At 42.0% G+C, this 12,484-nt stretch overlaps 1 protein-coding gene across 2 annotated transcripts in view; it reads left to right on the top strand.

Moving 5' to 3' along the window:
• The window catches only part of DOCK5 (dedicator of cytokinesis 5), an 85,773-nt gene that overhangs the window by 37,105 nt on the left and 36,184 nt on the right, over positions 1–12,484 (top strand). For both annotated transcript variants that reach the window (XR_008825997.1, XM_056362966.1), the window contains exons 14-26: positions 167–291; positions 677–775; positions 928–1,000; positions 1,878–1,981; positions 2,660–2,852; positions 4,209–4,306; positions 5,208–5,297; positions 6,369–6,469; positions 8,445–8,579; positions 9,290–9,401; positions 10,550–10,620; positions 11,598–11,704; positions 12,179–12,315. Coding sequence is in view for 1 of the 2 variants with exons in the window: in XM_056362966.1 (XP_056218941.1) it covers positions 167–291; positions 677–775; positions 928–1,000; positions 1,878–1,981; positions 2,660–2,852; positions 4,209–4,306; positions 5,208–5,297; positions 6,369–6,469; positions 8,445–8,579; positions 9,290–9,401; positions 10,550–10,620; positions 11,598–11,704; positions 12,179–12,315 (1,445 nt within the window). In the remaining variant the exon portion in view is untranslated. The remainder of the gene's footprint in view (positions 1–166; positions 292–676; positions 776–927; positions 1,001–1,877; positions 1,982–2,659; positions 2,853–4,208; positions 4,307–5,207; positions 5,298–6,368; positions 6,470–8,444; positions 8,580–9,289; positions 9,402–10,549; positions 10,621–11,597; positions 11,705–12,178; positions 12,316–12,484) is intronic.

Here is a 12,484-nt window from a genome sequence, read left to right as displayed (position 1 = left end):
TAATTTGAGATCAAGATGAAATGGTGTGATGTTGGGTATCATTCATTAACTGGTATTGGTAAAAGCTAAAGAAGATACGGATAACATGGTACCCGTGGATGTTAAATGTTAACCTGTAAAACTAACTGTATGAGGAAAAAAATTCATTAAGCACTATGACTTCTAGGTGATGTTCGAAATGATATCTATGTCACCCTGATACAAGGGGAGTTTGACAAAGGGAAGAAGAAGACTCCCAAGAATGTGGAAGTCACCATGTCTGTACATGATGAAGATGGAAACCTCCAAGAGGTATGATGGCCTTTGCAGGAGGTCACAGGGCTGCTGGGTTTGCTAGATGGTGGCTTCAGTCCATAGGATTTTACTCATCAAATGTGGGATAATGAACAAGAGATAAGACAGGTGATTTCAGTGACCAAATTTGAACAGTTACTGATCTTTTTTTAAAAAAAATAAAAATTAGTAAGAGATGTGAGCGAATCTTTAAAGATTCTGTACAACTTTCCAAGAGGTTACATGTATTCAGTTCCCTTGAGTCTGAAACATAGCCTTTGACTAACTCTGACAGTTATATGCTCTGAAAATTTCTGACCCAATATACTACTTGCTGTCATTCTAGACCTTACCTTTTCTTTCCCCCCCCCCTCCCCCCCCCCCCCCGTCTTTTTGTCCAAAGAAAGCTATCCATCCTGGTGCCGGTTATGAAGGTGTCTCCGAATATAAGTCTGTTGTTTATTATCAAGTCAAGCAACCTTGCTGGTATGAAACTGTAAAGGTAGGAGTGTGTAATTTACAGTCTTGCTTCCTTTTGTGTAATAAATGGAACTAATTTAAAATCAGTAGGTGCATCAGTAACAGAACATCCTGTAAATTGACTAGAGATGGAGGATTCTGGTGCTGCATTTTTCATTGTGTTATCACGTGCAGGTGTCCATTGCAATAGAAGAAGTCAGTCGTTGCCATTTAAGATTCACTTTCCGTCATCGGTCATCACAGGAGTGTAAGTATCAGAAAAGAAGATCTGCAGGAGTATGGTATTCTCCCTACTTTCCTTGAGATTTTTCTGGATATCCAGCAAAGGTGTAGGGCTTGCATGTGTACTTATTTCCAGTGCTGTGGATTTTCTTGCAAGCCAAGAGGAATAATGCAAACTTTTTACAGCCCTAATAAAATAAAAGGTTTGGTGCTGGTTTTGCTCTAAGACTGAAATTGGATAGAGAGCAACACAATAGCCCACTTGAAAGACAATTGCCAGTGCTTATTGCTGCTTTGGCTTCTTAGGGTATGGGGAGGGTTTTAATTTATTTCAAGGCCTTCAAAAAATTCAGTGCAAGGCCTGGTGGGCTTCTAATGGTCTTCCTATAGGAGGATTTCTAATTAGGTTAATGAAAGGCTAATGAGAACGTTATGACCAGAAGTTCCATTAAAAAAACTTCAGAGCCCTGAAACAAGATCGATAATGTGAGGCTAAGCCTTTTGAAAGGCTCTCACAAAAATTCTCTTGAGGTACCTGGGATATGCAGTGACATACTTCCACATCCATACCTCACAAGCTAATTTGCAAAATCCCAACCTAAATATCTATACTGTTATGTATGTCCATCTAGCAGCACAATTAACCACTGAAACAGTGTGGTGAAAGTTTCTTCAGAGAGGGTGTTTTTCTGTGTAGTTGCAGATACCTGCGAAGTGCCTTGAGAGAAGAGGGAAAGAAAGAGCTTTTTCTACTGTGGGTCACAAAGTCTGCTAGCTCCATTGCGTTGGCGTGTGATGCTATTAAAAAAAGAAGCAGCTGCATGTAGTTAGAGAGCTGCATTAGGAATAGTATGAGCATAAATAAGACAACTCCTAATGAAGATTTTTCTTTCTGTTTTCAGCTAGGGATAAGTCTGAGAGAGCTTTTGGTATGGGCTTTGTGAAGTTGATGAACGCCGATGGAACAACGCTGCAAGATGGCAAACACAATTTGATTGTTTACAAGGTAGCTTGGGCATTTGCAGTTTTCACTTTTGTTTAACTAATCAAAACAACTCTCTTGGCTGACTGTTTTCCTAGCAATGTAAACATCAACTTAGCAGAGATTTTCATGATTTTTTTTCTAGGATCATAGGACAGTAATCTTTTTCATTTTCTTCTTTTTTTTTAATTAATAAATCACCCTCAGCTCTGCTTTCACTGGTGGGTTTTCTGACTGCGAGGACACAAATCTGGTACATCCTTGTATGTACCCGTATAGAGCATTTATCCTCTAACATCATTCACCTAGACAGTGTGCAACAAACCAGCCTGGTGAACACCTGCTTTGGAGGATCAGTGTGTGGTGGGGAGAGAGTCCTGGTGCTTTTAATCACAGGAAGAGGCAAAAGTTCACGCGCTGCAGTAGAAAGCTACAAAGTGCTGGGGGGGATCTGTGGCTTGAATCACTCTGAAAAGAGCTTTGTTCATTAACAGTATGGGCAGCTTCTGTTGCTTAGAATTAGAAGCCCAAACAGACAACGTGAATAAACAGCTATATAGACATGAAAAGGTGTGTAAAGCCAGAGGAGGCTTTGTTGAACCGTACTGTGTTGAAGTGTGTCTGCAGATGAGAACTGCAAGAGGTCAGATGAGATGTGCTCGGTGTGAGATAATCCTTGTCTTCGCTGTGTTCAACCAACAGGGTGATAACAAGAAAATGGAAGATGCTAAATGCTATTTAACTCTTCCTTGCACCAAAACGGAGGTGGAGGAGAAGGAGACCCCCTCGGGGAAAAACCTGCACCATCTAGCCAACTTCACACCCACTAAGGATAGTACAAAAGACAGCTTCCAGATTGCCACTTTGATCTGCTCCACCAAACTGACACAGAACGGTAGGTCTTGCATTAGCAGCCTAGCTGTATTGTGCTGTATACTTGAAGTAAAGAGGGCACTTAATGCAATTTTTTTGGCATTGCAGCATGCGTGGGCATAGTGCTTTAGCTTTAATCTTGCTGTTTCATGTGCCAGTGGCTGCCCGGTCGCAGCATTGTCGGCATCATGTTGGCAGTACAAGCTGCAGAGATGTTTATGCAGCTTGTAGAAACCATATTGCATGAATGTTTTATCAGAACTACCAATGTTAAATTGAACAGGTTTGTCTGCGTGTATAGAAATGGCACCCGTCAGTCGAAGTGTATATGCGTTTTCAGAATCAGAAATGTTATAAGGTTAATCATCTTCTTTCCTCTGCCTGTTAAGAATGTAGCAATTAGAAGTGAACTCTTCAGGATGCTGTTATGCATTAAATCTGCTTTGCATGCTGCCGGAGTGGTCAAAAACAAGAATGATGTATGTACGTGAATGAATAGAGTACGGGCTGGTAAATGATGTAGATTTCCAGTAGCTCTGGAAGGCTCTGGGTATAACGTACTCCGACTTTGGGTGAGAGGCATGTGAAAACGAGAGCAGCAGTGGCTCCCTCGAGGTGTACCTGTGTAGCTGATGGGGGATGGGCATGAGCTGTTCTGCTCACCGTTCGAGCTTGGCCAGTCAGCTTCAGTTACATGCCATCCTGATACATCCGCGTGCATGAGGACTGAATCTGACTTTCGTTATCCCGTCTGCTGTGCAGGCCAAGCACGTTTGCATCTCTCTTCCCTCCTGCACACAATCTCTGTTTCTGAGCGTGGCACTCTTTGTCAAGGTGGTTAAGTTTCACATATATCTTGACACGTGAAGGTCATATATTAATTCAGTTTTGGAACAGAGATGATATGTACATATGTCATTAACGTGGAAGATGTGTGTGAAACCTGCCAGCCTCCTTTGAAAGCCTCAGCTGTAGTTTGTAACTAACAGCTCTGCAGTGTACTGTCATTCATACAAGATACTTCAGTTTTAACTAAGAACTGTCTCCAAGCGGTTGCTTTAAGGTAAATACAAGCATTAGTAAGAAAAGTCACGCACTCTAATACAATTCCTAGTTTGAGATACCTTCTCTTTGAGTGAATGAGAAGCCTGCAAAATTGTCTACCAAATCAAATTACAGTAAGATTTCCATTCATAGCAGAACTTCGCTTCCTTGCCAACACAAAAGAACCATTTCAGGGCAATATTCCGTACATCAATGTGACTCTTCCTTGTAAGCTGATTCTGAAAATAACCTCTAGTACTTGTTCTGTGTTGTTCGTTAAATCAGCTGTGTTCTTGTAGTCTGTTTCTAATTGCTGCTGTTCTGTCCTTGCTAGTTGACCTGCTGGGTTTGTTGAACTGGCGTTCTAACTCCCAGAACATAGCTCACAACCTAAGGAAGCTAATGGAGGTGGAAGGAGGAGAAATTGTAAAGGTATGCGTGGAGATCTGAGCCTCATTTGCTAGGCAAACACTTAATGTCTGTGCTTGATGTTGACCGTGAAGCGTTGTAATTGTGTTGTACCCAAAAGGAGCTGAGAGAGCCCTTCTAGCTGCTGAGCAACAGAACAAAAGTTATACTTTGCCCCGAGAGCGCTCATTAGTGGAATTCACCAGAATTACAGAAGTTAAATGTTACCAGGATCAGGGAGAGAGTGGTGACTTTATTTTCCCCTGCATCCTTACAAAATAGAAGATACATTCAAAGCCTAGCTTAGTTTTCAGTGGTGGCTCTGGGCCTCCTTTGTGAATAGGGATTTGAATAGTGGATCTAGGAGCAGGGTGCAGAGGAGGCTCAGAGCGGTTGTAGTTGGAGTACCGTGGGAAGTGCCATAGAAAACAGTCCGCTGAAGGATTTAGGAGGTGAGACTTCCCTGTGGTTCCAAGGGTGGATCTTTTGGGATTACACAGGGTCGTGGTTTTGCTGAACAACTGAAGTAAATGCTGTGTCATTGAAAACTTCTTTATGTAAAACGTCATGCCTCAGTACAGTGTGGGTGGCTGATTTGGCCCAGGGCAAGCTTAAATGATATGGACAGAAGTAAGTGTATTCAGTAGGTCTCTTGCTATAGAAAAATAGGCAGTAGAACAGAAAAGAGGGGCCATTCGGGGCTGCTAAGCGATCCTCCTTGCTATAGTGAGGGGGAATAATGTGATGATCATGGCAAGCATGTGACTGAATAGAGGACTACGATCCCTTTTGAAATGTTTCTTTCATGAACAGCCAGCTGTGCTAGGCTGGAAGGGGAAAAATGATCCATAAGAGTAGGCTCTTGTGCAGGATTCCAAAAGTAGTCATCTTTCCCCACCCTATTACTATTTTTTATTCCCTCTAGTTTTTGCAAGACACCCTTGATGCGCTTTTCAACATAATGATGGAAATGTCAGAAAATGAAACCTATGACTTCCTTGTGTTTGATGCACTGGTGAGTGAGTCTTCTCTTGAGGATTTAGAATATGTGATTTTCAGCCACATTTTCAGTCTGTTCCTGGTGCTTCCTTTAGATGACTGATGGGCTCTGAGAAATAAATCATATTTAAACACTTCTTAAAGCATTTTCAGGAGCTAAAACTGAGATATGCATTGAGCTTTTTAGTAACCACAGTGAAAACAGTAACAAATGTTTACATAATTTATAGTAATTTCTTCAGATAACATCTTGCGTTAATGCGACTTACAAAGAGAAGAGCTGTATTATCTCTCTGAAGCACAAAATGAAATGATTTGTTCAGGGTCATGGTGATGGAGGATTTGTGGCTGTGGGAACATGGGAACAGAACCCATGCCCCCTAAATCCTAGCCCTGTACTTCGGTGGTAGGGATGGCTGCTCCCTGGAACCTTGATAGAAGGGTTGCAATGACTGAGTAAAAGACTTCCCAAGGAGTTTTCTGCATCTTTGGAGAGGCTGCTTGGTATGTGTTGAAAGGCACTGGCTTTGGTGTGCAGTGCAGGAACAAAGCCATGTGCTTTATGCTGATCAACAAACACGTACTTAATGGTTCCGGAAGAAATGTGAAGTCAGATGTGTCCAGCTGACATTGGTGGGAGGAGTGAGCGTCCTGGCTGTAATGTATGTCATTGTAGTAACAGAACTGAGTGTTTGCTGTGAGTATAAATCATCCAAATCTCAAGTTCTAGCTTGAAACGCATGATTTCTTAGTTTTGAAAAACTGCCTTCAGCAGCTCTGTGCCTATTTAATCTGTGAGTAATGCTGCTTGCTCTATCACTGTTGTTGCTTTGAGAAGTAGCTCCCTTTAAGTTTTTGTCCAAACGCTGCTGTAACCTTCCCTCTGAACAACGATGCAGTCCCACACCCCGCAGTGTTTAGTCACTATTAGAATACGATTATCATGATCTGTAGCATTAATGCTATCAGGAAAACAAACAAACAAAAATTATGACCCAGCAAAACAAGTGACATGTAAAGACTGAGTTACATTTGAGTTAGAGATTGCACAGCTCTGTACATCTGTTTCCTTTTGAATTTTTGGCAGGTATTTATTATTTCTTTGATCGGAGACATCAAGTTCCAGCATTTCAACCCTGTACTTGAAACTTACATTTACAAGCACTTCAGTGCAACCCTGGCCTACGTGTAAGTACTGTAACCACAAACCCACAGGCAGCCTCACTGACAGTCACGGTAAGCTACACTGATGTGATAAAGGCAGCACAGACCAGACAAGGGTGTTCCACCCTCTTCCCTCTTTCAGGAGGGAAAGAAACCCTGTGCTTACCCTCTTTACACTGTAAAAAGTTTCTTTTCTTAGAATTTTTGCTGTAAGGAAAAGACACTGCTATTGTGGAAAATCCCGTGTCAGACTGTGTGATTCAGACTCTCTTTTGGCCTGTAGTCCTCTGTGCTTCAATTTTAGGGGTGTGTTCATGTGTTTTTATGGGGTCAAGGGGAGCAGAATCAAAACCATACCTGGCTGAAATAATACGAGCAACGTTGGGATTGATGGTAGCAGAGATAAGATTGGTGTTTACCTCCACTGTCTGCTTACAGCCAGGCAGGTTGAGGAGGCCACAGACTTCAGAAAAGGGCTAAATGTCACGGTAGGGTTTAAACATGCAGATTACATGGTTACACTTAGGTATTGAAACTGTCTCACATAGACTGTCATTTGTTTAGAAGAAATTTGCATTTCTCCACATTGGGAAGTGTGGGTATGGACAGTGGGAGTAGTTCTGTTTCCCTCTAGCGTTTTTATGAACTCAGAGCAGTTAAAAAAATTCAGCTGACAGTCATTAATCCTATTATATCGGGGAAGGAAAAGCTGATGCACAGAATTTATTTAGGTACATGTGAAAATTTAGTCCTTTCGGTCAACCTGTTGACTTCATGTGCTTAAAGTGAGGCATCTGTTTGAGTGCTGTAGCTAGTCATGGCTTACGTGCCCAAGGATACCTGAGAAGGTGGAGGAGGCAGGAATAACGCCTGGATCTCCTGACTTTCCAGCTGGTGGTTCTATCACCCCTCAACTCAAAGGTCATTACCCTTATGGTAACAGGCAACTAAAAAATTAAAACTGAGGCCAATAGGGAGGGCAAAACCAGAATCCCAAGTCTTTTTCCCCTCTAAAAATTCATCTTTACTGATATGCTGGATTCCTAGTCCTGAGTATTCAGCCTCTTTTGATGGCTGTCAGCCTAAAGATAGTTCTGTGAGGAAACGCAATCCCACAGAGGTCTGTAGTCCCCATCTCCTGGATTGCTTTCTTCTTCCCTGTCCTGGCCACACAGTCACTGCTTGCATAAGGTTTCCATTCCTTCTTCCCTGTAACCGATGGAAGAATGATCATTCTTACTTCTTCACTGTAAATAGATTTTTTCGGTTGATGAGCGCGTTGTATTTTAGCTTGTTTCCTTGCCTTTCTTTCCAGTTTAGCTGGACAATGTGATATCTGCATAATGCTGCGTGGACTGTAATATTACCTAGCGTCCTTCGTGCGCTCCACATGCCAGCATTTGACAAAGCAGGGAACTGGATGCCGGCAGCATGGCAAATAGAGCAAGCAAGTGCAAAAGCTGTTGTATGCTTGGCTATCGCTTACACACCGCTTTGGGTGCTGTGAGTTGCTAAATGAAGAGGATTTTGCCTGAATATTAGCTGCCATAGCACTCACAGGAGATCCCGATCTTCTAATTCAGCACAAACTAGCTAGCAAATACTGGTAATGAGTTTATGCAACTTCTGTCCACAGTTCTCAGAGCACACGGTATGTATTGCTTCAGAAGAACTTTGTGCTCCGCGCATGAGAATGCTAACGCGTGCAGAAGGTGTCAGTGCCATTTCAGTAGTGATAGGTTTTCCAGCTTCCTGAACAGTTCACTTTAGGGAAAAAGCAAAGCAGATCAAGAAGCTGGAATCAGTAGACAAATTTGTAGACTTTTCAAAACCACTTTGTCAATTCTCAGAAAATCTGGCATTCCAGATTTCAGAAGGAAATAGGCTGTGAAGAGGAGCCCCTGTGTGGTATCTGTTTTATTAGACTGTAGTTCCTCTCTGGAACAAGCTGGACTTAACTGTTTCTGTAATAGTTTTCTTTTTTGTTTTATTTCCAAAGGAAACTCACCAAAGTACTAAACTGTTACGTGGGAAATGCTGATGACTCCAGCAAGACCGAATTGCTGTTTGCCGCTCTGAAAGCCTTGAAGTACCTATTCCGATTCATTGTTCAGTCACGAATATTGTACCTGAGGTGAGACCAAGGTCGCTGCCATCCTTTTGTCTCCTTTTGGAAGTCAGTGGAGTTACTTCCAGTCAGCACTGCTGGAGGGGGGATTCTTCAGCATATCCTCTATTCTGGAACTATTAGGAAGAGTACCCCTCTGCCCTTTGCCTGCAGCTGGAGCAAATAAATTGAGTGAAAATTGAAATAATGTCATTTGAAGAGGAGAATCGTTATTTGCCCCAAGCATGCTATAAGCAGCATATTCTAGTGCTGGAAAGGAATCCATTGTTTCTTTTAAAATAGGGAATGACTTCCTCGTTTTAAGAAACTTCAAGAAACAAATGCACACACATTTACTTGTTAGGTGAGGATGACATGTTGTCCAGTTAGGATATGGACAGTGACAGTGGCTTTACCGTAGCCTCAAAACACATTCTCAGAGATTTGCAGTGAATGTATGGCATCCTTTGCTCATGTTCATTCAGGCGTTTTTGTTTAACACAGAATGAGCTTGGAACCCAAGCAGAATTTTGTGCAGTGGCAGTTTCAAAAGCACAGCTTTTTCCTTGTAACAGCAGGAAATTACTGCAGAGTCCCTGATGCCGTTTTTACACTCATGTCTTTGTAGAAGGAGATTGCATTAAGATGTTGTTCCACAGGATAAAATAGTATTTCAGCTACTGTGACACTGTTAGCCTAGATTTATGGGTATAACTAGCCCTTTCTGTTCTTTGTAGGTTTTATGGGAAAAGTGAAGATGGGGATGAATTTAATGATGCAATACGCAAGCTGTTCCTCTCCTTCAATGTCCTCATGGACCGGCCTTTAGAGGAGGCTGTCAAGATTAAGGTATGCATAATTTGCAGGGAGAGATAATACCTTTTATTAGATCAAATTATACAGTTGGGGAGGGTGGGACCAGAGGAAAGGGATGAGCTTTGAGGCACATAAAACCCATTCAGATGAGTCACACCACCTCTGATTGTCTGTTTTAATGACCTGTGTGTGGCAGGAAAGGAATATTTAAACTCCAAAGTTTATCACATCAAGATGAGAACTGTGGCTTTGCTGAAAACCCTTCAGCACCTGCTGGGGTGAAAGCTGACAACCAGTGAAGATGCAGCCTGCTGCAGGGTGGAAGGCACTTTAGCCAGTAACACGAAGCTTGAGGGTGATGGAGATAGAAATACTGAACTACTGCAAAAATCGGTGTAATGCTGGGAATGAAAGTAATGAAAAACCAAATGGTTTCTAAATGTATCTTTAATTTTATACATGCTTGTTTTTCTGGTGTCAACTGGATTATGAACCTTCTGTCTGTGCTCTAAAGAGGAGCAGAACAGCCATGCAATGAGACTGCTAAATTCCTGAAGGCAATGAGGCCTTTAGATTGCTTTCTTTATTTCAGTTTTTCTAGCTAACTTGTTTCCTTTCTCTGAAGCAAAGACTGATTCTAAACTTCTAATGAGCACCTGGGTGATGTAAGGCCCAACTTTGATTCTCACGCAGTCAGAGTACCTGCTGGCTGCAGCCATAGCACATCACAGACAGACCTTTAGTTGCTCTTGCACCTCATCTGGATGCTGCATTCATGAAAGCCATGCTGCTACCTAGATAACTTGTTACTGCTTATGTGCACATGCAGAACACTGAGTCAATTTAGCCGACGAGTGCTTTTCATGTCAGACTCTAAGGAATTTAATCCCTGGAACTGCAGGATGTTTCTGAAAACTGAAGAACTTGGCTACGAATCCTTCCTCCTTCACCTCTTCTGCTCTGCGCTGCAGATGTGTGCTTGCTGGAGGCTCTTTGGATGTGTAAATTTGATCTAAAGCCAGTTCTCTACAGGTGTCCGCATATTTGCTCTTGATGAAAACTGGATTTGCCATGTGATCTATGGGCATTGTTCCTGAGACTTGACACCCTTTTAGAAGGAACTACCTAGTCTAAATTAGGTTCCATGTGTGTTTCATGTCCTTGTGTTTTTTTGCTTGCAGGGTGCAGCTTTAAAGTATTTGCCAAGCATCATAAATGATGTCAAACTAGTATTTGACCCTGTTGAGCTCAGGTAACCATATTAAATTTGTTTGTCTTCTAAACCCAGCTCATCTGTGGGGAAGAATTTTAAAAACTGGAAAAAAAAAAAAAAAAAAAAAAAAAGGGAAAAAAAAAAGCACCACTCCGATTGTGCCATGATGATGCACATATTGTGCTTCGAAGGAAGTCAGTTTAGTTCAAAGGAATCTGTGCATCTCAGCTGCTCGCTCTTAGACTCTTCAAGATTTTACTGAATACCAAAATTTGACAACTGGAGAGTGATATGTTGAGAATGGGCGAGTTTCCACCAATTCTTCATGATTGCTTCTGACCTAAACCAAAAAGTGTGGCAGAGGCTTTGGTCAGGAGAAGAAAAGTTGTATTTATTCAGGAACTTCACTGTATGGATTTCTGTTCTTTGGTGTTCATAGCTTTGCCCAGAATCTCCCAACCGTGCCTCCTTGTTCTGACACAAATAATTTGCTTGTAAACAGTAGACAGATAGCAAATGTACATGGAATTTAATTTAATGAAATCTCAGATTGTAATGAGTCATCACTCTTGATGAAAGGGGCATCTGGAAGGATATGCTTTTGCTGTTGTATGTAGCAGTGTTTTCAAGTTTCAGCAGCCGTCTGCTGAAGTTTGCAAACCTCTGCTCTCATTCCATATGAAAGTAAGTACGATTATCTACACTGGCAGCGGAGAGCAGATAGTGCTGCCTATTTGTTAGCTTTTGTGATGTGTCTGGTGCATCTTGGGCTGCAAGCTTCATTTTAAGAGCTCTAAGCCTGCAATTTCTGAATACTGTTCGGTTTTATAAAAGTCCTGTGCACAGTTCCTTGAAAACAAGTTAGGGCTCCATAGTGATTTACCTGGAGACCACTTGCAGGGAACATGCCCACACAGTGACAAAACTTGCCCTGGTGCAGGGCAGCCTAAGTGTAGGATGGAAGAGCATTGAGTGAAAGTGCTGACCATCTGTTTACTTTGTGGTTTGCACGCTAGTGTCCTCTTCAGCAAGTTTATCCAAAGTATTCCCGACAACCAGTTAGTTCGACAGAAGCTGAACTGCATGACCAAGATAGTCGAGAGCGATCTGTTCAAACAGGCAGGTAAGTAGCGCGTTGAAGTCTCTGGGTTCTGCATGGGACCACACACCCTTAAGAACAAAAATGTCTTTCAGGTTCCCGTGTCCCTTAACGCCTTTACGTCACTCATCAGTGGTAGCCTAGTGTGGCAGTCTAGCATTAAATCCATCTTCAGAAATAGTCCTTGCCATGGAACAGCTGAAGCTTTTTTTTTGCTGCTCAGTCTTTATACAATGCCTAATGCTGTAGGATCCCAACCCCGTGTGATGATTTAGACAGAAGCAGAAGGTGTGAGCGTGCTATTTGATGCAATATGTATAATTACAGTTTATTTATGACTCTGTTCAGTCTGTTAGCGGTAGCTCGAGTGGATTTAAGCATAGTTTGGTGTCCAAGATAAAGCTATAAGCAGAAGGCTACTCTGTGGTACTCATGTATACTGAATGCTGAAGAACTTCCTGAGACCAACAAGATGTGGTGCTCTGTTTCTTTTTTTAGAATGCAGAGATGCTCTTCTGCCACTACTAATAGATCAGCTAAGTGGCCAGTTGGATGACAATTCTAACAAGCCTGACCATGAGGCCTGCTCCCAGCTACTTAGCAATGTTCTTGAAGTCCTGGATCGGAAAGATGTGGTGAGCATGAACTGTCACGGGTGCAAATTAAGGTTAATTCTTCTTTTGAGAAGTTACGGCCCAATAAAAAGATGTTCTCAACTAACGCTTTAAAGAATTAAGAAGTTCTGATGTTCACAGAAATCTTGTTGTGTTGCTGTATAGTTCTTTGAATCTCTTTGCACATAAA

This window comes from Falco biarmicus, chromosome 18 (assembly GCF_023638135.1).
Source record: "Falco biarmicus isolate bFalBia1 chromosome 18, bFalBia1.pri, whole genome shotgun sequence".
Taxonomy (NCBI): domain Eukaryota; kingdom Metazoa; phylum Chordata; class Aves; order Falconiformes; family Falconidae; genus Falco; species Falco biarmicus.
The sequence above is the reverse complement of the archived record's forward strand: the minus strand, read 5'-3'. Positions and strand labels throughout refer to the sequence as shown.